Below are 26128 nucleotides of genomic sequence, written 5' to 3'. Positions count from 1 at the left end.
AATTAAAAAAAATAGCTTCTACTACTTTTTAAACGGATTTTAAATCCAATGTGGCATTTAACCGATACCTTAATCACTTTAAAAATCCACGAAACTCCATTAGTCTTAATAACAAAAGATTATAATGTGTCCACATTTTATTTTTGAGGAATATATTTGTCACTTTTTTTTTCAAAGACTAAATTATCCGAACACAAAATCCTCATAAATCTAATTATCACTCTACTCAAAATTTTAAATTTCTAATGCATTTAATTTGTATTTATTAAACCCAACAAATTTACTGTGATTGGTTGGACTGCTTGGTGTGGTAATGATATAAGTATTTGCTGTTAATTCACCGATCATTCAAACCTAATGTTCTTTGCTTCTCAACTCTTCCTCCCTGCCTTGCTGCCTTTCTTTCTTTCTTTCTTTGTGTCTTTGTTGTGTAGCTTAGCTAGCTCTCTGCAGCTACTGATCCCATTGGAACATGTTACTTCTTCTTCTTCTTCCTGAATCCAATTCGGTTAGTCAACAGTTTCCGTTCCATGGAGGGATCAACATCATCACCGGCGTCTTCCTCCCAATCCCTCGCTTTCTACGACTTCCTGGATCGCATGCGAAACCCTGCTTCTCTCGATCTTCTTCGATCAATTAAGAGGTATATAAACAATTATCGCTATCGCCTAATTCCTTTTTTTTTTTTGCTTTCATTTTTTAATTTTGTGGTGCATTGTTTCGGTTCTATTTTATTTCTAGCTCTTATTGTGCATAATTTCCGTGTATTTGAATTCTTTGAATTTCGATTTGCATTACGGATGACTTCATGAGATCTAGTGGTTCGTTGATTATACGCCAAAGATTGTGATGATGAATTATTCGTCTTTGGTAAAAGTAAATACCAGAAATTCTAGGTCTGAATGTCATTTACACGGCATTGTTCGGTTCAATTAGCGGCAATAATATGTTATATTGTCGAACTACTAATTGTAATTTATGAATACATCAATATTTATGACCCTAGCGTGTTATTGAGACACTGCAAGCTTGTAACTCTGCTTTACATGGAAACATATATGATATTATTGGTATTGTTGTTTGTATTTCTATTGGTTGAAAAGATTGGTTGGTTGATGATTCTCTTGTCACATGGTTCTTGCTAACAAATAATTATATGGAGATGCAATGCAAGTATACTTGAACAAAATAGTCCCTGCCTCAAGGTTTTAATGAGGCTTGAACTTAAATAGAGTTCTTTGAATGTGGTGCAGCTTTAAATGTTACATTCCTTTTATGTTGGATGAGATTTATTGTTTTCAGCTAAGAGCTAACTCATAAGAATATATATAAAAATTTCAATTAATTTATATTGGGATGCATGGTTGCACACGCCTTTTCTTTCTGAAGATGCTTCATCAACCCTTTGCTCTTTCTGATACATATCCTATCCCTTAATGCAAATTGTTTTCTCAGCTTCATTGTATCATTTTCATTCTATCCATGCAATCCTGAAAGTGATGGGAAAAGAGTGCAAGAGTTCTTCTCAACAACAGAAACTGCAATAAGAGATCATCCATTGTGGATGGGTGCCACTGAAGAAGAGATTGACTGTGCAATGGAGGTACAAAAATTAGTATTGTATAATTCTATATAATATTCTGCATAAAAGTTCTGAATATATATGTCTTTCTATGTGCTCAGGAAAAAGGAAGTTATGTTAAGTACAACAAGCCCTTTTGTGATCCATTTGACGCCATTTCCTGTGCCTTGTTCTTCTTTTTATAATGGCTGGTGGTTCTTTATTTTGACTATACTTGTTCAGAAAAATTCACCATTAGATTTGGTTAATAGGTAATAAAATCTAAACAATGATGCCATATTTTTGTACAATATCATATTACTGCAGGAACTAATTAACTTTGCCATGGAATATATGTAGTTGCTTTATGCAAAGTTGTGGTAATCTTTTTTGTACGTTAATTCTGTCGGCCCACTTCTGGGGGTCCTCTTCCTTTGCGGAATAGGAGATTCCTTCTTTCTTTTCTCTGAACATTCCTCGTTCATTCCTCCAGGGTTTGGAGAAATATATAATGACTAAATTGTTCTCCCGGACATTTTCTGCTTTGCCTGAGGATGCAAGGATTGATAATGACATATCAGAGAAAATATGCTTGCTGCAAACCTTTCTGAAGCCTGAACATCTGGACATACCAGCACTTCTTCGCAATGAAGCTTCATGGCTGGTATGCAGCTTTAAGATGTGTATATTTGTGTTTTGAAGTCTTTTAACTTTCTGAGGGAATGTGTAAGAGAGTTGGGATATAATTAGGGTAATTTTTATTATATAAACAGCAACATAAACATTAGCAGAACTGTGAGAGAAGGAAAAGCGTGGAAGAACACTGCTCTGGAAGATAGACTTCCTTTAACTTGCACTAGATTTTTAATGCTAAGGGCCAAATCTTTTTTTTGGGGGGGGGGGGGGACAGCAAGGAAGAAAGAAAAAGAAGGAAGTAACAAGTGAAGATGCTTGGCAATTTTTGGAATGGACAATGTTTGTTAACACTAATTCCATATACTTGAATTGTTAAAGTCATACTTATTAACAATTATTTTTCATGATCAAATAATTCTTTGATCCAACAAACACTTTCTTTTTTTTTGCTTTTTGTGTTGAGCTAGAGCAGAAGTCTTTGTTTGAATTGTCTCCCTTCCCAATTTTTTAATCTGTTCCAAGGCTTCCAGCCTTTCTATTTAAAAGGATTGCTTATAGCAACTACACTTTTGAGTTTTTGCTTGATGGAATGACAAAAATTGATTCTACTTTCTTTTTTCATGCAGCTGGCTGAGAAAGAATTGAGGAAAATCAATGGTTTCAAATCTCCTCGTGAGAAACTATTGTGTATAATGAATTGTTGTAAGGTCATCAACAATCTGCTGCTCAATGCAACAATTTCTGAAAATCATGTGCCAGCTGGGGCTGATGACTTTCTCCCTGTGCTCATATATGTTACAATAAAGGCAAGCTTGCTTGGTAATTAGCCATTTTGCAGAGTATCATATTCTAATTTCTGAACAATCAGGCCCATTTTTCGTTATCTTTTTCCATCTTTGTTTCAATTATCATGATTGTAGTATGATATATCTATGAAGGCGAGAAACTAAGGACTGTAGAGAAAAATTGGCTTCCGTTGTTACCTTCTTAGACCTATTTAAACTCAAAATTGACTCTTCACAAGACCAGAGGTGCATACAAGTGGAGTTCCTTGTCTTGACTAAAGCTCAGTGTCCACTAACTTGATTCCAGATGATTCATACCTCAGCTAAACATAAACCCTCTATTAGAAGTTGCTAGGCATTGGAATTTTACTTCCGAAACTAAACAATTACATCCTGATCTATATGATGCTAAACTTTGTGATTAGGTGGGGATAGCAAGCAAAGTGCCTAGGACTTTCTGCGGGTTTGACGAGCTGAAGTTTGCAAAGATAAAGATAGTGTTTCTCTTCATTATTTGAAGTACTGTATATTTAGGCCTGTGGTCCATTAACACTGTCCTATGACCTCGTTGTCTATATATTGATGCCGACTTTGATCATCAATTGCTTTTAAAGAAAAGTGAACATTCCCTTTCTTGATTTTCTTCTAAAATTTTTACATGTTATGGTGAGTCATTTTCTTTTATTTTGGTATCTTGGAAGGTATTCTTATTAGAAAACCTTTTGGTATGTTACTTTCAGGCCAATCCTCCCCAATTACATTCTAACCTGAAATTCATCCAGTTGTACCGATGGCAAGCAAAACTCGTCTCAGAAGCTGCATATTATTTCACAAATCTTGTGTCCGCCATGGCATTTATAGTTGACTTAAATGCTACATCCCTTTCCATGGATGAGGACAAATTTGAGGAAAACATGGAAGCAGCCAAATTGAAGAGCAAATTAAAAAGTGAAGAATATCAGATGATCAAACAAGGGGAGGCCAAGTGCAGTTCATCAGGCAAAATGTGTGACGAAATTGAAGAGACAAGAGGTCAGTTTTCTTATTTCTTGGGTGTTGTTTGAAATATTAATTACTGGTGTCCCCAATCACAATCATTGTATTTGTAACCCTTTTCCTAGTTATGTCGCTTGAATCAAATTATCCATATATGGAAGCTCGGAGTCGAGAGTTGAAGGAGAGAGACGTTGACAGATTGTTAAGTCTCTACAAGGATTTAGTTTTGAAGTATACAGCCTTGTGCAAAGCTATTGATTGCCTTCCAATTTCAGAGAAAGAACCAATTCTTAGACACCTAAAGATGCAGGAAACAGTCAGTCTGGTTGCACCGCAGGGCCAATGAATTGGAATAGGTACGAGAACTGATTTTGGGAACAACAGTTAAATAGGCAACTTAATGCCGAATTTACTTGTGAAAGTTATTTATTCATTTTTAAAAATGAAATCCATTCTTTAATTCGACTGCAAAGCACAGGTGAATGATGGATTAAGTTGCCTATGTATACTGCTGACTGCTGTACATAGTTTTTAAAGATTTAATTAGCATGTGAGCTACAAAATAAATGGTTACAGTAGTTATATATCTTCCATTGCTCGATAATTTCAAACAGGAGACTAGAAACGCTCCAAAAACAAGGAAGCTCGAAGGAGTCAAAACATAAACAAAACTATACACGCACGCATACATTACAAAACTATATACACTCATCGTACACCAAAATCTACAGTTATGTTACAAGCAACTGCTGCACAGTCCGTTGCCACTGCTTCATCTTTGCAAGAAGAAGCATTCGATAATTTGTAAGACTTGTTAGCTTCAACATCGGAGTCTGGCAAATTTACAGCTTCCTGACGGTACGAGCTAAGGCATCTAAGACACACAAACTTAGAAGGTATTGCATCACAATTATCAATTCCCGCGCATCTCGTATGCTGCCAAACACTGCAAGTATCACATGCTAACATTCTTTCTCCATCATCGTCCTTAGCCCCACAGGGACAGTCAACTCTCCATGTCTCTGTACCCCGTTCCATTCGGAAGCGGCTTAGACCATACTTGGCTGGACACTTGCCTTGAATTTTGACCATCGCACTTGTTCCAAGCAAGAATTTTAAGGTGAGCGAGTCACTAATTGACCCATACCCTATTACTTCCTCAGCTTGAAACCTCTTGAACATTGCATACACCTCTTGAAAAGCACTAGTGACCTCCCTCTTAAGGTCAGCAACAGTAGCACTCAAAGGCAAAACGATTAGTTCTGGTGGCGGGGATGGATCATCTTTCGGCTGATCAGAAAGTTCAACCTGACACCACAGTCTGATGACTGGAGGTTGTTCCATGGCCACCTCTGGCTTGTACTCTTTCACAAACTGCTTACAGTCAAGAAGCTTCCTTGCTGAATCAGCCACGCTTTTCCTCATAACCTTGGGTCTATAGCTCACCATTTTGTCTGGGTGAATTATCGAATCAAATAAAAATGCCAGATCGGATGTGACTTGCTCTTCTGATGGATGGCTTGAATTTCGCGTAAATCCATCACAGAACGGTTCTAGCCTGTTGTTAATGGTACATGCATCAGTGGCACTACTATAGAAGCATTTTACAAAAGAAATTCAGTACATTTTTCACCCTTACCTGAATTCTATAGCACTAGTATTTGGATTGCATCGTGTAGCAACTACCATTCCGTTGGCAGCTAATTTTCCTTCCAAATGCTTAAGACTGTAGTCTAGAAGCTCCGGAGATGAAACACCCCTGCAAACTGCACCCTTGAGAACACGTCTAGCAACCCATTTGACCTCCCTACAGGAAGCTGATGCAAGCAAAACCTTAATCAAAGCCTGTTGAACATCCTCAACATCATGTCTTGTCCAAGCACACAATAAATTACATTTGTTGGAGCCTTCATCCTGTTTAGATATTTTTTTCGTCATCGGCTTGCGAAATTCATGAACCAATGTCAACAAAAAGGAGAAGAGGTCTTTGATTGTTAGAAGTTCAGTTTCAGCCAACGACTGGTAAAGAGAAATAACACACTGAAGGCGGCTTCGTGGTCCCCGACCCTGGAATGAAAATGAGGACAAGGGCATATCTGACAGGGTATTCACTGCTTTCTGGTAGGCATCTTGTGTAAGAGCATAGCTGCCATTTCCAAATTCATAACCCCAATTGCCATACCACGAATGGCTATTGGTGATTGCATGGAGCACTCGATATTCCAACCCAAATTTCTTGGACAAATCCATCACACTAACCTTCCTGCACAAATATTCAACACAATAAACTACAAAGCAAAGAAAATAAAAGAAAAATAAAAACTCAAACAAAAAATGAACAAAGGATTCACACCTAACAGAAATTGCAGAACACAGTCTATCCCAAAATCCCATAATATCAAATCCAGAGAGAAGCTTTGAGCCACCTTCTCTTCCATTGAGAGTAAGCAGGTGACCATAACCATTGGAGTGGACAACACCATGCAGGAGATGGGTGTTATCGTCGATTTGTTGATACACCCAATCCTCAAGATCATCCACAGTAATGTTGAAGTCACATGATTTACACCTAACAATTTAAAAAAACCAAAACAATCAGCCACAAATCCAACTCATGGAGATCTTTCCACGGAAAGAAAATTTTTTGACCTTGGTTCTGATAGTTGGACAAGATTTTCACATCTGGAACAAGGTCTTTGGTAAGACTCAATGGATTTACTAGCAGCCCGGATAATGAAATGATACCGCTTGCGACAGACCGGGTGACCGCTCCACCCTGTTAATATATATTTTTTATAGACATAAGTAACTCTCAATAATGTGTATCTATGGTTATGTTATTTTATTTTTCTAAGAACAAATTCTATTATTTAACCACATAAAAAACAAAAAATAAAAAAAAATCATTTATAAAACAGCCGATAGAACAATATCTAAACTAAAAATAAAAGACTGTGCTAAGCTATATTAAAAAGGAGTTATTCAAGGACACAGAAAGCAATAATATAATTAGGAAAAAATCAATGTTTACGCGAAAATATATATAATTAAGTAATAAACTAGCTAAAGGGAATAAAAAATTTAAACATAAAAAAATAACAAATAACATTGTTAGATGATCACTAAATAATATCAGATTAACATGCCGGGTAAGTAGAATGCACGCAGTAACTCGAGCGATTCAACTCACCAACGACTCGACACTGGTCACAGTACACTGAACTTCGAGAGCGCGTGACATCTTCCTCCACAATGTCAAGCGTGACCACCGCAGGCGAGAGATCAGGGCCTTCGACAAGGTCACCAACCCGGAACAAGATCTGCCACGTCATCAGCGCCGGGAAGAGTGAAGGAGGAAACGTTATGCGACCATGGTCTGCCAGGAACCGCTGGACACAGTTGCGAAAGGGTGAGTCGAAGGAAGCGCCGGCGGCGGAAGGGAAAGTGAGAAAGTCGTGGAGATCGGCGGTTACTCTTCTCTTCATCCTCTTCGTAGGCCTCTCGTTGACCACCATCACGAAGCCCAAGGAGGCTAGCCGGTCGGATAAAAAACGACGCCGAATCAAAGGTAAAGTAACGAAGAAAGTAGATCTGAAGCGTTAGAGAGTGATTCTGCTATTTACGTTGCGAAGAAGAAGCATAACAGGCGGAGAAAGATGAAGAACCGAAGATGAAGAAGAAGGAGGCAGATACGACGGCGTAGCGATGAAGGCGCTAGTTGTTGCTTGCTGGGTGTTGTTGGTAGGGTTTGTTGTGTTTTTTACTTTCTTTGGATTTTTTTATGTTTGTATATATCCACTTTTCCTGAGGGCATTATCGTCATTCGACTTCCTATTGGCGGTTCAATATTTCCTTTCCTTTTCCCGTCTTTATCAAGTCTCAAACTGCCCTTTTAATTCTAACTAAAATAGCCGTTCTAGAATTTTACAAACAAAATAGAAACATCTTTGGCAGATAAAAATAACTGAAATCTAATTTGATCAGTGATGTCATCCAATGTAATATTAATCTGCAAATTATTTTAAAAAGGAAAAACTAATAAGTTTTGCACTATTTAGAAAGATCTTAGAAATTACTCACATTGAAAGAATATAACTTTTAAATTTCTCTAAGTTAAAAGAAAAAATAAATCCCATCTCAATAATGATTTTTTTTTTGGTTACTTATAATGATTAATAATATTGGTATGGTTTCAAGTCAAAATGAATAATAATAATAATAATAATAATAATAATAATAATATCGACATTCAAATATGAGTATCTGACATAGATATTAAGGCTTGTTTAAATTTTTAAAAACTTAACATTACAGGGTCATCTAACCTAATCTAAAAGTATAATCAACTTGTATCTTTATATGTGAATTAATAGTCTTCACGTGCTTATTGTATCACAATACAATTTAATTTAATATATTTAATATAACTATATCATATATATAAATAACAATGCTCTTATCAATTAATTTGAATTTTTAATTACATGATTGATTTTCACTTTCATATCTGACTTTATATTTCTAGATAAATAACTTAATATCGTTTACGAATATTACGATGTAACAGAAGAAATAGCTTAAAAATATAAGTACTGTAACATCTTAAATTATCACTTTATTGGTGCCGGGAAAGGATAGGATTTTTTTTTTTATCAAAGATAGGAGACTCGAACTCGCAATCTCTTAATTGAGTATAGGGAGACTATGCCATTTGAGCTATAATTCATTGGCAAGGATAGGATTTTTTTATTTAAATTAAAAATAAAATATTTATCGATTTAAATAAACGTGTAAGTAATTACTAAAATTTTAGATGTACATGAGATATGATCTCACATACAGTTCATCCGAGATATGCAAATTTAATATCAATTTAATTTTTTTTAATTAATTCAATTTTTAAAAATTATATCTTGCCCTATGTATTTAAAAGTGATTTGAAATTGATTTGTACATTATTTTCTTCAAAATTAACCCATTTGAATTCGTATTTAATGAGAGTACATAAAAAAAATTAGATCAAATTAGATTGATTTAAATTTAAAAAAAAAATAAAGTTGTACTGTTCAGTTACATGATTTAAAAAAAAACCTTTAGTACGTGTTTAGTTATTATATTAAAATAAACGTAGAGTCGACGAAACAGACAAAAACGGAGAGAAATAATTCCATTTCTTCTCATTATGAAATCAGACCACTTAACTTTTCATTCCGAATCACATCACTTCTAATCCCTAATATTCTCTCACATACTCAATGTTTCAAATTTTTACAGGTAACTTTTCATTCCTCGTAAAACCATATCTCAAGTTTAAATCAATCAAATTCTATATGTTTTTTATGTACTCATTTTTGAGTTCTAATTCAAATAGGATAATTTTTAAGAAAATAATGTTTTCCATGTTCATATATATATATTGTGTGTGTTTTTATGAAAATATTATAACGTTGTATGTAAAAGTTGTCCTGCGCACTCGCACGGATACACTGTCCAAATCAGTTTGTATCTCGAATGCACTGGGTTGAAGCAAATTACACACACATCTCGGACTCAGTGTATCCAATATACAGTCTTGTTCATATTTCGGGTGCATCCGATCACGTGGACAGTGCATCCGAGATACATTTATATTGTGATTTTTTCCACTGCATCTGAGATGGAGGTTTAGGAAGTATTAGAGATATGACCATTAGTGTTACATTGTCCTGTCAAGTTATGCTTTTGGGATGAGTGGGTTCATGACATGGTATTAGAGTTCTAGATCCGAAAGGTCAAGGGTTCGATCCTTGGTGAATTCCAAAATTAGCTTAAGTTTTTGGGATGAGTGATTTTATGACATAAGATATTTATTATTCATGGTATCCGGATGGTTATTCTGGATATTGTACGCTTAGGCCATTGGTTCCTTAGCAGTACCCTTTAGTAAATACTTACACGTTTATTTAAATCGGTAAATATTATATATTTTTAATTTAAATAAAAAAATCTGAAAGAATAGCAGCAAAACAAATACTACATGAACAACTATTTTATATATAATTTTGGTATAATTACTGTTCTTGTGTGGATAACCTAGATATGACCTCGGTTAAGGGAGTCGACGCCGAGCTATAAGTTGGGATGATCCGAGCTCTTCGTCCAGAGAGATATCACGTCACAGAGAGTATGAACAAATGGAGAGTGTACCTGCAAAAGGTAATCTGATGCTTAAGTTAGTACTGAGAATTCAGTATATCGTTTGAAGATAAAATATCATACATTTATAGGTGAGATAAAATAGGTCGGTTACGTTTCTATTGATCATCTGAGTTGAAGAGTAGTTAATAAGTTTTAATAAGTGATAATGTCTGGTTGGACGTTTTTATTCCAAGATGTAGTCCGTTGAGTTTGATTGTAATGTACAAGGCCGAGTTATAACGTAAAGTGCCAAATTATGGTGCATAATGACGAGTTATGACATCGAATTTGTAACGGCCGTATCATAGCCCCAAGCTTGGCCTGAGAATGTATTTTAATGAAGCAGGTTGAGCTTTTGATAAGCTATAACTCGGCCATTGAGTTAGCCTTGGATCCCCCAGTTCAAGATGTTTTATTAAAACAAGGAATAAAATCTTTTGAATTTCAGACCTTATTTAAAGTTAACGTGTATTGGAAAGTGTAGTAGTATTTGTCATTGATTGTGCCTTTGATTTTTTTCAATATAATTTTGAACCGTTGATTTAATAGATGCAACGGTTAGGATTTTTCATGAAACTGAATAGTTAATTTGAATAGTTGCTGAGACGATTTAGATAAAAGTGAATTGGTTGGGCGAGAATATTGCGTTAGTTTACCTTTGTTTGGTGATTTGATTGAAGATTGAGTTTGATTGCGCATGTATAAACGATGCAACTTTGAATTGAAGAATTATTAATAGTTCACCTTTGTTTGGTGATTTGATTGAAGATTGAGTTTGATTGCGCATGTGTAAACGATGCGACTTTGAATTGAAGAATTATCGTTAGTTCACCTTTGTCTGGTGATTTGATTGAAGATTGAGTTTGATTGCGCATGTGTAAACGATGCGACTTTGAATTGAAGAATTATCGCGAATGGATAAGTGTTCGTGCTTGTATGATATGTGATTGAATTTGTTGACTGTTGATAGTCATAGTTTGAAAGATAGTTGATATAGATTTGACAATGACTGATAATGATTGATATAGAACCGATAATGATTGATTTAGCTCGGATAATGATTGATATAAATCTGAAAACATAAATAATAGGTGTATATTTGAAAATAGAAAAGCAGATATAGATCGGCAAATAGAGATAACAGTTATAGATCGGCAATTAGAGATAACAGATATAAATTGGCAAATATAGATAATTGAGATAAATCGAAAAATAGAGATAACATATATAAATTAGAAAATAGAGATATCAGGTATAGATCGGCAAATAGAGATAACAGATATAAATCGAAAAGTAGAGATGACAGATATAGATAAGAAAATAGAGATATCAGCTATAGGTCAGAGAATAGAGATAACAGATATAAATCGGCAAATAGAGATAACAGATATAAATCGAAAAATAGAGATGACAGATATAGATTAGAAAATAGAGATATCAAATATAGATCGGCAAATAGAGATAACAGATATAAATTGGCAAATAGAGATAACAGATATAGATCAAAAAATAGAGATATCAGACGTAGATCGGAGAATAGAGATAACAGATATAAATTGGTAAATAGAGATAACATATATCAATCAGAAAGTAGAGATAACAGATATAAATCGGAAAGTAGAGATAACAGATATAAATAAAAAAAATAGAGATACCAGATATAGATTGGAGAATAGAGATAACAAATATAAATCGGCAAATAGAGATAACAGATATAAATCGAAAAATAGAGATGACAAATATAGATAAAAAAAATAGAGATATCAGATATAGATCGGCAAATAGAGATAACAGATATAAATTGGCAAATAGAGATAACATATATAGATCGGCAAATAGAGATGATAGATATGGATCGGAAAATAGATATAATAGATATAGATCGGCAACTAAAGATAACTGATATAAATCGGCAACTAAAAATAACAGATATGGATCGGCAAATAGAGATGATAGATATGGATCGAAAAATAGATATAACAGATATAGATCGGCAAATAGGGATAACAGATATAAATTGGCAAATAGAGATAACATATATAAATTAGAAAATAGAGATGATAAATATAGATAATAAAATAGAGATATTAGATATAGATTAGATAATAGAGATAAGAAATATAGATCGGAAAATAGGGATAACATATATAAATCGAAAAATAGAGATGATAGATATAGATCGGCAAATAGAGATAACAGAAATAAACTGGCAAATAGAGATAACAGATATATATCGGCAAATAGCGATGATAGATATAGATCGGCCCTTTTTCGGGATTTAATGATTTATTTTATGACCTTTGTTTACAAAGATGCAGGTAAGTTTGAAGCCACTGAAAGAAAATGGGGCATATAGAAAGAAGGGTATTTATTTTGAGGCCCAACGGTGGGCACCAATTGTACTTGTGTGGATAACCTGGACATGACCTTGGCTAAGCGAGTCGACGCCGAGCTTTTGCCTTCATCGCCGAGCTATAAGCTAGGATGATCCGAACTCTTCGTCCAAAGAGATATCACGTCATGGAGAGTATGAACAAAGGGGGGAGTGTACCTGCAAAAGGCACTCCGATGCTTAAGTTAGTACTGAGAATTCAGTGTATCCCTATTGAGGATAAAATATCATACCTTTATAGGTAAAGTAAGATAGGTCAGTTACATTCTTGTTGATTATCTGAATTGATGAGCAGTTATTAGGTTTAATAAGTAATAAATACCTGGTCAGACAGTTTTATTCCAGGATGTAGTCTGCTAAGTCTGATTGTAACGTACAACGTCGAGTTATAACGTAACTGCTGAGTTATGGTGTGTAATGTCGAGTTATGACATAGGATTTGTAACGACCGTATCAATTACCAAAGTGTATTTTCTAATAACCAATAACATACTTTACTATATTTTTAAAGAATTTAATTTTGATCTATTGTGTAAAGTAGTTTTACACGAGCATCCAATTACATAACATCACATTAGTATAATTACTTTTTACATTGACCACGTAAATGATCATCCAAAAGAATGGATACGATTGCACGACTGTGTAAAATACTTTGCCTGTCAGTGCATCAAAATTAAACTCATTTTTAAAACTGTGATGTTAAGTATATAAGCACTTTTGACGAATAAATGATCAAACTCATTCTTGAAAGATTATTCGCTTTTCAAATTGGTCTCTCTAAAAGATTTTTTTAATCAAATTCATCCTTAAAAAATGTTAATTTAGTCACATTAGTCTTTTCGTCATTTTCGTTGTTGACAACATCAAAATTTGTTAATATGATGTTAAATGATACCACATTGACCACAGCACATACTTGACAGTCCTAATTAGTTGCTAACATAATAAGTTTATAAAATTATATCAAATTAATCCTAATTTAAGGAGAACCTTGAGGTATTGAAATCACTCAATTTAGGATTGATTTTATCTAATTTCATAAACTTATATTAAAAATCAATTAGGATTGCTAAATATGTGTTATGGTGTTACTTGCAGTTAATATCAGCAAATTTTGTCCTCATCAACAATGAAAATGACGGAATGATTAATATGACTAACTTAAAATTTTTGAATAATGAATTTTATAAAAAAAAATTTGTGGACCAATTTAGAGAATAGATAATTTTCAGGGATAAATTTGACAATTTACTCTACTTTTAACAATCAAATTCAACAACAAAAAATCGCTTCTTTTTTTATTGGCTATTTTTTTAATTTTATTTCTTCTTCTTTTACTTTTTTTTTTTATGTTGGTGCGTATTTTTTATTTTTTTTTATTTGTTTGACTTTTTTTTAAGAAGATGAAATAAGAAGAAGGCGCACAAAGAAGACAATAATAAAAATGTGAGGGATTTTGAGAAAAAAATGTAACAGAAAAAAATTAAAATATTCATAATGAAAACAATAAATTTTAAAAAGATTAATAATTTTTAATTATAAAAAGTTATTTATATATTTATTTATATTTTAACACATTCCAACAAAACCTAATTACTAACAAATTTAGGTTTTAAAATAGCATGAACCAAACTTATTTTATGATAGGCCAGATAAATATTAGATCAAATGTAGACCAAATGGTAAGCTTTAATAAGTTGGTTAGATTGAATTAAGTATTTTGAAATTTAAAAAAAAAATAAAATTTTTATTAATTATAAAGAATTAACAATAAAAATTTATTTAAATTTATTCTAAATATTAAAATTAAATATTGAAAATATTTTTAAATTTTTTTTAAAATAATATGAAGATTTACTCAATTAATTTTAAATTATAAATAATTATATTATGTTTACATGAAAATTAGCTATTAAATCAATTATTTCTATAAATTATATTTTTGAAATACATACACATGAAGAAACTAAATAATATATATTTATATATAAATACATAATAATTAATTTAGTGATTAATTTTTCGTGTTTGAATTTTAAATACTTTTTCTCTTATAAACAACGAAATAAAAACGTCAAAGAAAAAAATTGACATTTTGACAACCACTATTTTGGAAAATATGATTTTAAACGAATCTACAAAGAAACTAAGAGAAATACAAGGAGGCATAGAAAAATATATATAACAACCATATTGTAGATTACAGTGGAGACTCCAGGCTCTTCAATTTGCTACAACAGTTCCGAATGGCTAAGACCAAAGGACCTGAAGAATAAAGATCAACTGAATCTTGAAGATACATAGTTACAACACTTTTGACTAAATTCCTATCTCCACATGAATGAACCTCAAACTTAACGCCAAATCCAACCCCAAAAAGATGCCCTAAAGCTTGGCAAACGTTATAGTACATGTGTCTAAGTTAGTGCTCTAGATGGCTAAGAATAGTCTTTTATAATCCCTATGAGTCCTTCTGCATGTCACATTTTCGTCCTTCATCATAAAGCCATCTAAAATACGTTTAATGATTGGGGTTTGGAGGGCAGTCAACACACTTGTTTCTCCATGAAGTTACGTATCCACTCTTTTCCTTACTTGAGACAACTCATATTGGGTCAGATGATAATCATTGGCCTAATAAAGAACTAGTTCATAAATCTTATCTTCATAAAGGGTTTATCTTTTTCAAAAAATGAAGATTCCAATGAAATTATAGTGAATTCATAGTGCTAGCTAGCAAAAAGAATAGGCCACAAAATCCCTTTGACATGAGACACCAAAGAGAAATTTACCAATAACTATAGGACCAGAAATAAGGTGGAAAAGTTACATGAACTTCACGTCCTCTATGAAACTTTACAATCATAAAAAACTCATAGCAAAGACTCAAATGAAGATCTACAAATACTACATAAATGATCTGAAGTTATATGTCTTTTAAAATGGAACTCATTTATCAACAATGCTTCCTTAGCAACTAATCAACAAAAATTCTGAATTTTTTGAGATACTTCAAGCCTCCAAATTTTAAAGTAAAACTCGACTTTATCATTTTTTAGAAAATTTAAGTAGAGACTACAATCAATAGAGTTTGGAAGTCACACAACTATATCCTTCTCCAAAACATCTGCAATGCACTTTAAATCTCATTCATTTCCATCAATAGAAATACAAACTCTCTCATCAAACATATTTTTAATTAAATGGCTCTAAATAAAATCAACAAAATCAAAGATACTTGAGATCAAGTGGTATTTCCAAAAGTTGACTAATAGAGTAAATTTTTATAGTGGTTCTAAAATTCATGTGATTACCCAATGTGGTTCTTGAGATCCCAATTTTACCATTGTATTCCTTTAGATTTAGCTCTAGACATTATAGTAGTCCCTAGACATCTTTCAGACGATGAGTTAGCTATCACAGTGCTGACATGACATCACTTTGCTACGCTGGAGGGTGCCAAAACGTTGCATTTTGGTTTGCGCCCAGCTGTGTAAAAAACGACGCCATTTGAATGATATGTAGCATGTAAAACAATTTCGATTAAACTCAAACACTTCATTCGTCTTCTCCACTTCCACCCTCCCACTTCTTTGTCTTCTCTTTATCAATGGTGCAGCCGTAGAGTTCCATTGGTAGGGTTAAAATATTTGAGAGATGAACTCATCCAATTCAAGACTCATTTAGTCATTCATCTCCTCCACTACAAGTCTGCAAGCACGATGTTCTGTCATTTTCATTGTTAATGAAGGTAACTATTTTTGTTATTATTTTTTCAATGCAATAATGGTTCTTCGTTGTATTTGAGTTGTGAGTGTGGTTGGGATTTTCTTGTTTGTTTTTTTTTAATATTATTTGTAGTTTCTAGGGTTTGGTTCTGTTTAAGGTAGGTTGGGTTTTTATGGAGATACTCTATTTTAACCAAATGGAACAGAAATAGGATAAACGATGGTCATAGATCTATATATGTGACTTAATATTCTATTTATTATGAATAAAAAAATTTTAAATTCCATAGGCAATGAAGGATTAAATATTTAAATGTAATTTTTTTCGATCTAATTTTGTGATTGAAGGCATTAGTGATTTAGCTGTTACATATAATCTTAATTTAAACATAATATAAGCTTGGGTGATACAAAATTTTTGTAACTTGAGAAATAAGATTATATTAGTAGAAAGAATACGTCAGTATACTTCCATTCCTAGTGAACCTCACCTTGGTTGTAGACAGTAATAGTACTAGTACAACTAAAACAAAATTTGTTTCTTTTGATATAACCTAATTTACCAATTTTTGAACCAATTTTGATTGTGTAGTTTAGAACTGTGCTGTATATATAACTCACTAACAAACCATATTGGGGCCTTTTGTTCTCTGCATAATTCTCACATTGTTATAGAAAAAATATCGACCGACTCCTTTTAAGTGAGAGGTCAATATACATAACTTGCAAGTAGTTGATATATATATATCCCAAATGGTTGGCTGTTAGTTTCATAGTTTTATTATTTTTATAAAATATTTGTGCCATAGTTATAACTTATAACAGTCCATTGTTAACCAAATGTATAAATTCACTCAAGTTTTAGGAAAGAACAATGACAAAAAGAACAATAATAACAACAGAGGTAATAATATTAATTCACATTATAATTGAAACAATAAAAAATAGTTTGTGACCTGTCACCTTATAGTTTGGTTTTTATTGTGTATTATGAGTCATAACTCTACTTTATTTACCTTCATTCTAAATTTATAACGGACGATTTTAATAATTATTATTTTAATTTAATGATCAACAGTCATAACATCAATTCTATTCATCAACCCTGTGTTTATAAAGGCATCAATTTCTATATCTCGCAAAACACACACGAACATGATAAGTTCTATTTCATGTTTAACATTCTATATTCATAGAATTATTATATACATCTTAAACACTTACTGACTTGAGCGTCGGAGTATATTTTGCAGGTATCCACCCACTGTGCTTTTTTATGTTCGAGTTATTCTCATTTTATTAAATAAAAGATGTATTACAACAGTACAAGAGACTGAGCTATACTCGAAAATTCATCCACACAAGAATAATTGACGTTCAAGTTATTCTCATTCCATTAAAAAAAGGCGTATTACAACAGCACAAGAGACGAGCTATACCTCGGAAGTTCATCCACGCAAGAACAATTTGTGCCCATCGTGGGGTCAAGTAAAATAATTCCTACTCCCCTCAGGTTCATAAAACTTGAATTACATTCAAAGTTTTTGAATCAATCTCAACAATCTTGTTTAAGATTTTATTTAATACCTTTTATCAAATTTTAATCTATCGTAACTTTTTATAAAGTATGTACTTTATACATTCGAATTGCTTCACTTTTATGTAACGTAATATTTCACATCTCATAATTGATCAATGAATCAATTCGAGAAGAAACTCGACTTCTAACCAATCCGAGAAAAAAAAAAACTCAGTTTTCAATCAATCCAAGTACAAACTTACTATCAATTTTGCTAACTTTTTCAAAGTTCTATAGTTACATAAGTAAATATATTTTATTCACACATATTTTTGCATTTATATTTTGTGTAACTAATATTTACTGATTTATTAGTTATATTCAAACCTCAATATATGTTCTATACAATAATGACATATAACAACCATGTCAATTAAATTTTTATTTCATTATGTGCTATATTCTTATTGCTTAATGATTTTATTTATATAATTAAATGAAGGTAATGATGAGTTTAAATCTTAAAATTCGATTCCATAAAAAATCAATTGTATATCAACTGTATATAACTGTTATACTATTCACTTTATGCTATTAAATTTTATGTTACTATTTGTTTAACGTGGAAAGTTAAGTAAAAAAAAGTTACAAATATGCAAATTTGCTATTTTTGCACAAAGTCATAGCTAAACAAGATTTATTTTATTATTAAATGACTAATTATTTTATTGTTTTATTAACAAGTTAATGCAGATTCTACGAAACAAAGTTATAATATTAGCAAATAAAATTAAGTAATTCATATTTGGTATGTATGACATTCATATATTGTCTTCTTCTCTACAATTATCAAATTTCAAGGTATATTTTTTTTACTTTGAACTCCTTTACTTTTACAATATATATTATTCAATATATGTTGCGATTTTATACATATTTATTTTCTCAATTTATCTTATTAATGTCATATGACTTTCAATATAAATTGTAAATATTCAATAACTAATTGCTTTGAGCGAGAAATTCATCAATAAGCTGTTGTGGGCCGAAAAAATTTTCAAGACAATTAACCATGATATCCTCGGATCATACAATCGATTGCGTCAACGGATATCTATTTCTGAACTTTTCAGTTCACATACAATCAAATGCTAAAATTGTTCTTAAGCAAAAAAGTATCCCCTATACAACAATCTTGATTGAATGACTCTTATCACTCAAAAAATTTTTTTTTGAATAAGTGCTGACATAATAACCTGACTAAGCTTGGAGCTCACCATATTATTATTCACTTATCTTTTAAGCGAGCTATAACTCATTTTATTTTCTAAGCTTAGCCTGAATCATATGATCGACAGACAAAGCTTGGGGGCTGTGATCCGTCACCATATAGCTCGGTCTTTATTGTGCATTATGAGTCATAACTCGACTTTATTTGCTTTGATTCTAAGTTTGTAACGGATAATCTTAATAACTATTATTTTGATTTAATGACCAACACATCAACTCTATTCATCAACCCTATGTCTGTAAAGACACCAATTTTTATATCTCGCAAAACACACACGGACATGATAAGTTCTATTTCATGTCTAACATTCTATATTCATAGAATTATTATATACTTCTTAAACACTTACTGAGTTGAGCGTCATAATATATTTTGCAGGTATCCACCCACTGTGTTCTTTGACGTTCAAGTTATTCTCATTCTATTAAAGAAAAGGCGTATTACAACAGCGTAAGACGAGATATACCTCAAAAATTCATCCACAGAAGAACAGTTTGTTTAAATTTAAATATGTTCCAGACCATTTGAGAATCAAACTGCAACCACAACTGCATCATTTGAATTCTTACTTTTATTTTACGTTTTTGTCCAGCATCCACTAGATAATGAGTGGATAGAACTTTTAATTATAGAGTTAATATTATCTATCATTAAGAAGGAGAAAAAGAAAATTATTTTTCAAAAATTTAAAAAATTAGAATTAAATAAAAAAGATTAGATCAAATTAGATCCAAATTGTAATATTGCCAACTAAATTAGTCATTGCATCCTTTAACATGGTGACATAATGCTAAGTCAGTATAACGAGAGTCAAATAATTAGCAAAGGTGATTATTCTAATGAAGATTTTATGATTGTCATTATGTGAAAATATTTTATTTTGATCATTAGATGACAAGTTATATGGCTTATTTTTATATATTATAAAAATATTATTTTTATTTAAAGTGTAGCTAAATAAATAACATTTTTTAAACAAAAATCATCATAAAAAATATATTTGACATCTTTATTGAAAGCAAAAGTATAGGTAAGCAATAAAAATATGTGAACAATGGATATATGCGGATAGTTATCTTAATATTAAGATTTAGGTAGATAATTTGGAATGTAGTGTATTTTTATTTTATTGAACTAATTTTAAAATTTATTGTTCATATTGTTCACAAAAATCATTGTTTACCTAACAAAGCCCTAACAAAGTCCTGATTGAAATACTTGCCATTAACAATACACTATAGTTAGTACTTAGAACTTAGTATGTGTTTGGATTACAATTTTCAATGAGAGTTTGTATAAAATTAATTTTGCAAACTTAATTGATGAAAAATAAGTTTGTGTTAAAGTGATTTATGTTTAGCAATCTTTATATCAAAGTGGATTATAGTAAAATAAAGGTTGTTTGGATTATACTACTCAAAATCACTTCTAAATAAAAAATTACTAAAATAGACATCGACTTAAATAATTTTTTTATATTATTCTATCATTTTAATTTAGATATTTGAATAGATTTTATTAATTAATTATATAATATAATTAATATTTATTTACTAAAATAAAAATAACATATCAAAATTAGTAAAATATATTTTTAATTAAAATAAAAATATAAATTTTAGATATATATATATTATATTTTTCTTAAATTTTAAGTATTAACATCAAAATATTAATTTAGCATTCTTTTACATTGTACTCTTATCTTAGTACTCTAATAATCTTATTCTTAATATTATTTTAGAATTCAACGATTATAATCTTAATTATTTTATTATTACCTATGATTAATTTTTTTATTTAGTTTGTCTTTTTTAAAAAGATCATAATTTATATTATAAAAAATTACACTAAAATATAGTACACGAGAATTACAATTATAAAAGAGAGTACTACAAATAATAAAATTAAATATTTATCTTAATAGTGATGAAAATAAATTTAAAAATTTTTTATGATGTTTTTATAAAAATAATTTTAGTATTTTTAGTACTCTTTTTTAATACGCTATAATTTTACTATTATTATTCCATAAAAAAAATAATAGGTAAAAAATTATATAAATAAAAAATAATAAAAATTTTATAAAAAATAATAATATTCATGAAAGAGTAGTACAAAAAATATTATTAAAAAAATAATAAAATTAATTCTATAAATAATAGAAAACAAAATTGGTAAAAAAATAAATTTTAATTACACAAAAATTATTATTTTTAGCTTTGATGAAACTTAAATTAGAAAACAGAATCATATTTACATTCAGAAAAAAAATTACCAAACTAAAAAATAAAATTTTTAAAAAAATTAAATATATATTTAATACTTAAAATGTGAAGCCAAACACACCCTTAAAAATTAGAATTTTAGTCTACCAACAAAGAAAATGTGAGACGTGGAAGAGAACAATAGTGTATTGTCACCATCCAACAGTAACTTTTTCGGAATATGGCGCAATTTATTGAATTGGTTAAAGAGAGAAAGGTCCAGTTGGCTCCAAGCGACAAAAAAAAAAAATTGATAATTAAATTAAATAATATAAATATTATTTTCATCAAACAATTAATTTGTGTACGACGTTATGGACAGTGGGTCCGTTTGCTGAGAATAAAATAAATACTATATAATTCCCATTCCAAGACAATGGCGGGACAACCATCAGATTAAGATTTTAGTTAAAAAAAGGCGGTTTTCCGTGACTTTTTTTTTTCGTGCTTTCGATGGCCGCCTTTTAACTAATTTTTGAATTTTTATTTTTGTACTTAGAACATTTTCGTTCAAACCATAGTATTTACATTTTACGGTTTCATTATACAAAATTTTGGACCGATCCAAAAGTATTATTACGAGAGGTAATAATATATAATATTAAAAATTATATAATATAAAATATATTATAAAAATATATTGATAGAAAATATATTTTAAAGTATAAAAAATATGTGTATAATTTTTACTAACGAAGTGATTGATTCTTCGTATCATAAAATTTATCGATAATAGAATTTGTGTCAAATTTTTTAATAATTTTTTTTAAATATAATTAAAAGACAATTACCAAAAAAATTTATCTTTCATTTTGGTTGAGTCATTTTTTATAATATTTATAGTTGAAAAAGATTTTTCAGTTGTAGTAGTTAAAAAAAAATTAATACCAAATGAATGAAAAAGACTGTCACAACAAAAAAATCACTTTATGAGATTTGCAAAATTTTATTTAATTAAAAAATATTAATAATAATATATTTTTCAGATTTTTTAATATTATTACTTACTTTTTAGATATTAGAAATTATTAATATTTATGTTGTACTGAACTTTTATTTGTAATAGGCTAAATACTTTTATTTATTACTTTTTAAATACTTTTTTGCCATTTACAAAAAAAACAATCCAAAAATCACTTTGTATAAAATCATTAAATTTGAAAGGTGCAATTTTTTTTCTAACTATGTTTATAAAATTTCAAATCAAAATATAATTTTTAAAGTTTTTTTGAGAATAATAGATAAATAATATTATTTTGAGTCTCAAATAATTTATAAAAATAAATACAAATCCCATTTAAATTTGATTATTGATTTTTAAATTGCACAATTAATAAGTTCTTAAGTTAATTATTAGCTACAAAAAATTAAGTGAATAAAAAACTTTCATACATCAAATTAAACTAATTAGATTAACTTCTCCTTATGAATATACTAAAATAAATGTCTTATATTTAACCAAGTTAGATAATGAAATAACTCAACATTTAACTATGTGAAATAATTATTGAACTCTTGAAATTTTCTATCCATTATTTCATAGAGTATAGAAATTTGAAAATGATACTATCAAAGTAATTAAAATTAACAAAATAACGTTTATTTTGGTGAGCTTAATTTAACACAATAGTTTTATATATTATAATGGTAACATCTAATAAAATATATTTTATATTAATGAAACATAGTGGGGTTAATCTTATAAATAGACTAATGAAGATAAAAAATAATATTATTATATACTATTAACAATTTTTCTAAACTTCAAATTAAACCGCCGCTAAATAGATCCATTCTTTTATATAACACTATTGTGCCTATTGAACCGCTTTTCTATTAAATTTAAAAAATTAATTTTATATTTTTATTTTAAAATTATAAATTTAATAATAATTAAAAATAAATTATAAAAAGATAAAATATCTTAAATTATTTAACATATAAAATGTTAAAATAAACAAATTTAAATTAAAAAATAAGATTAAAAAAATATTAATTTATTATTATGTATAACAAAATTAATATAAAAATTTACTAATATTATTTGAAGATTAGTTATTTATAAATATTATTAAATTTATTTATTTTTTCAATCCTATTTAATTAGAAGCAAATTTAAAAATTTATATTCAAAACATTTTTATCTCTATCCGTAATTCTAATAAATAAAAAAATATGTTTCTTCAATCTTATCTTGAATTTCTTTAATTTTATTATTTTAAGATTATTAATTTTTATTTTAATGATATTATCTCATCATATTATACACTATCCTTTCTCTTATCATTATTATTATGTTGCCTTGTTTTTTTATTTTCTTCTTCTATTCATCCCAATCACAATTCATCAGATCTTTATTATTTTTTAGACTTACTTGTTAAGTCATATTTTATTGCTTTTAGACAAAATTTAAGATATCAAATATTCAGATTTTTTGTTAATCAAATTATGAAATTTGTCAATAATTATAAAAAAATAATATCAAATATATTATATCTTCTTAAAAGAGTAATATTACATGGACACTACTATTTTAGCTACTATTAACATATATAATTGAATATAAAAATATTACATTGTTAAATATCTCTCGTACTCTTAACACTTATTTGTGATAATTCTTAGTCTTTCTCTATATCTAATATGTCAACTCTTATGTCTCTAACTAACAAAATTTTTAAAATTTTAGTTTTATTTAATTTCAAAACAAAATTATAATTTTTATATTGTTATTTTTTTCTAATATTTTTAGAAAATTAATTTTTTTGTTTTTTAAATTATAAATTTGAGATAAAAAATAAAAATTTTAATAAATAATAAATTATTGATAAATAAAAATAAAAATAAAAATAAAAATTTTATAAGTTATTTATTATTTTTTAATGTATAGAATAATAAAATTTAAATTAATTTAAGTATAATACTAAAATTGTTACTTTGTTATTATATGTAACAATCAAGATTAAAATTTATAAAAATTTATAAATTTATTTATTTTTTAATCTTATTTAATTTGAAATAGATATAAAAATTTAAATTTAAAGAACTTTTTTCTCGCATAATTTTAATTGCTAAAAAATTTTTCTTTTAATTTTATATTCAATATCTTAAATCATCTTTTGTTCCATTATTTTTAAAAAAATTTTAATTTTTATTTTCATTATTTTTTGCTATTTTTTATACACATATTTATTATTATTTTTGTAATGAATTGAAATAAAGATAAAAGAGAGTACGACATGTACTTCATAGAATAAGGAAAAAGATAATATGAATAGAAGTTATATGTAGAATAAAAAGGTAACTGAAGAATAAAAAAAATTAACTAGTAATTACAGTTTGGATCAAATTTTAAGAGGACAATTGTATTAAATACTATTTATTAATAGGATTAAGATGAAAAAGCAAAGATGAGACAACAAACTCTTTTATTCTCTTTATATATTATTATAGATAACTGTTCAGAAGTAATTTAGGTCTTTTGAATTAAAGAGTTATTTGAATAAAATTATAAAAAATAAATTAAAAATACAAAGTTATCATAATTATTTAGTTTTAAGTACACGTATTTGAATTAATGTATATGATTAAATTTAGTTTAATTTAGTAAGTGAGAGTAGAATATTTGAGATGTTTGATCATATTTTATGTATGATTTTAAATTTATATAATCAATATTATAATAGTTTTTTTATAATAAAATAATAGAGCAATTAAATTTAGCTAGGTATTATTAAAATGAGTGATACAAAATTATTCTTCTCTTTATAACGGCTTTTTTGACATTCAAAAAAACGTTTTTATTAAATCATTTTTTTAGAATTTCTCATACTCTTACAATTTGTTTATGGTTCAGAACAATAACTTTTTTCTTTTTAAATAATCAGGTAGGGTTCTATTAATTTTAATTATAAGTATTTATGCAAGTTTTGGTTTACATTTATATAAATATAATTATGAAAATCTAACTCTTATAATAAATCGCTTCTTTAGTTACTTACATCTCCTCAATTTTGGTGTCCCATTCACATTTGATTTAATCAATTGTTTGTATAGCAAGTTATCACTTTATAATTGCTATATTTGTACTTTGTTTAATAATAATGAAATGATGAGTTATAAATGAGTTTATAAATTACTCTATTGGTTTTATAATTTTATAAAATTTTAATTAAATTTTTATATATTTTTTTAATTGAATCCTTGTACTAAATATTTTTTTAATTGAGTTCTTTTATTTTTTTATATTTTATTTGGGTCCGTGCACCAATTTTTTTTAATTGGATACCTAAACAACTAAACTAATTACTATAAAAAAAATATAATTAAAAGAAAAAAATTGGTGCAGAAACCCAATTAAAAAAAATATAAAAACTTAATTAAAAATTTTGCAAAACTATAAGGTCCAACACAATAATGAAACCTTTATAAACAATGACTTATCATATCACTAATCTAGACATTATAAAACATTACCATTTTTCTTTTTTATTAAAATATACCCGAACAAGAAACTTTTTATGGCTATTCAACCCAACTACATTTAAAAGCTCTCTAAAGAAAAAAAAAAAAAAGTTGTCGAAGGGAGAAATCCCAGCGAAGATTGAAAACCCCTGTCAAGTGGGGATGTTATTATAGATATTGTCACTAGGAAATTTGGAAACAATTTTTTCAGAAAAAAGAAAAAAAGAAAGAAAGAAAGGAAAATGTATTGAATTCCTCTTGATGCAAAAGCAGTAAAGTATAAGGTGTTTCTGAAAACGAATTTATGAA

At 28.9% G+C, this 26128-nt stretch overlaps 2 protein-coding genes across 5 annotated transcripts; one reads left to right on the top strand and one right to left on the bottom strand.

Moving 5' to 3' along the window:
• The first annotated feature begins 365 nt into the window (after positions 1-365).
• On the top strand, positions 366-17706 carry LOC130970781 (vacuolar protein sorting-associated protein 9A-like). 4 transcript variants are annotated; one of them, XM_057896966.1, is made up of 7 exons: positions 366-643; positions 1456-1603; positions 2055-2225; positions 2824-3003; positions 3723-4014; positions 4104-4334; positions 17532-17706. In XM_057896966.1, the coding sequence occupies exons 1-6, from the start codon at positions 531-533 to the stop codon at positions 4322-4324; spliced, it is 1125 nt and encodes a 374-aa protein (XP_057752949.1). In that variant the 5' UTR covers positions 366-530; the 3' UTR covers positions 4325-4334; positions 17532-17706. The 4 variants fall into 4 exon arrangements, with proteins under 4 accessions (XP_057752949.1, XP_057752950.1, XP_057752948.1 ...); XM_057896967.1 differs by lacking the exon at positions 17532-17706 and adding an exon at positions 12474-13060; XM_057896965.1 differs by lacking the exon at positions 17532-17706 and adding an exon at positions 12468-13060.
• LOC130970780 (PHD finger protein At1g33420) lies at positions 4687-7493 on the bottom strand. Its single transcript, XM_057896964.1, has 5 exons — positions 7169-7493; positions 6628-6754; positions 6332-6547; positions 5618-6241; positions 4687-5536 (listed from the first exon to the last, which is right to left on the bottom strand). Exons 1-5 carry the CDS (start codon positions 7491-7493, stop codon positions 4687-4689), a joined length of 2142 nt encoding a protein of 713 aa, XP_057752947.1.
• Positions 17707-26128: the final 8422 nt, after the last annotated feature.

Source organism: Arachis stenosperma, chromosome 3, assembly GCF_014773155.1.
Source record: "Arachis stenosperma cultivar V10309 chromosome 3, arast.V10309.gnm1.PFL2, whole genome shotgun sequence".
NCBI lineage: Eukaryota > Viridiplantae > Streptophyta > Magnoliopsida > Fabales > Fabaceae > Arachis > Arachis stenosperma.
This window is presented reverse-complemented; position numbering and strand designations above follow the sequence as displayed.

Bases quoted from the DNA above. Each gene is read 5' to 3' on its own strand.
- LOC130970781 (XM_057896966.1), top strand. From the start codon at position 531: ATGGAGGGATCAACATCATCACCGGCGTCTTCCTCCCAATCCCTCGCT. The intron at 2,226-2,823 runs GTATGCAGCTTT...TTTTTCATGCAG, and splicing joins GCAATGAAGCTTCATGGCTG to CTGGCTGAGAAAGAATTGAG. The intron at 3,004-3,722 runs GCAAGCTTGCTT...TGTTACTTTCAG, and splicing joins TCATATATGTTACAATAAAG to GCCAATCCTCCCCAATTACA.
- LOC130970780 (XM_057896964.1), bottom strand. From the start codon at position 7,493: ATGGTGGTCAACGAGAGGCCTACGAAGAGGATGAAGAGAAGAGTAACC. The intron at 6,755-7,168 runs GTGAGTTGAATC...ATATATTAACAG, and splicing joins TGACCAGTGTCGAGTCGTTG to GGTGGAGCGGTCACCCGGTC. The intron at 6,548-6,627 runs GTCAAAAAATTT...TTAAATTGTTAG, and splicing joins GTCCAACTATCAGAACCAAG to GTGTAAATCATGTGACTTCA.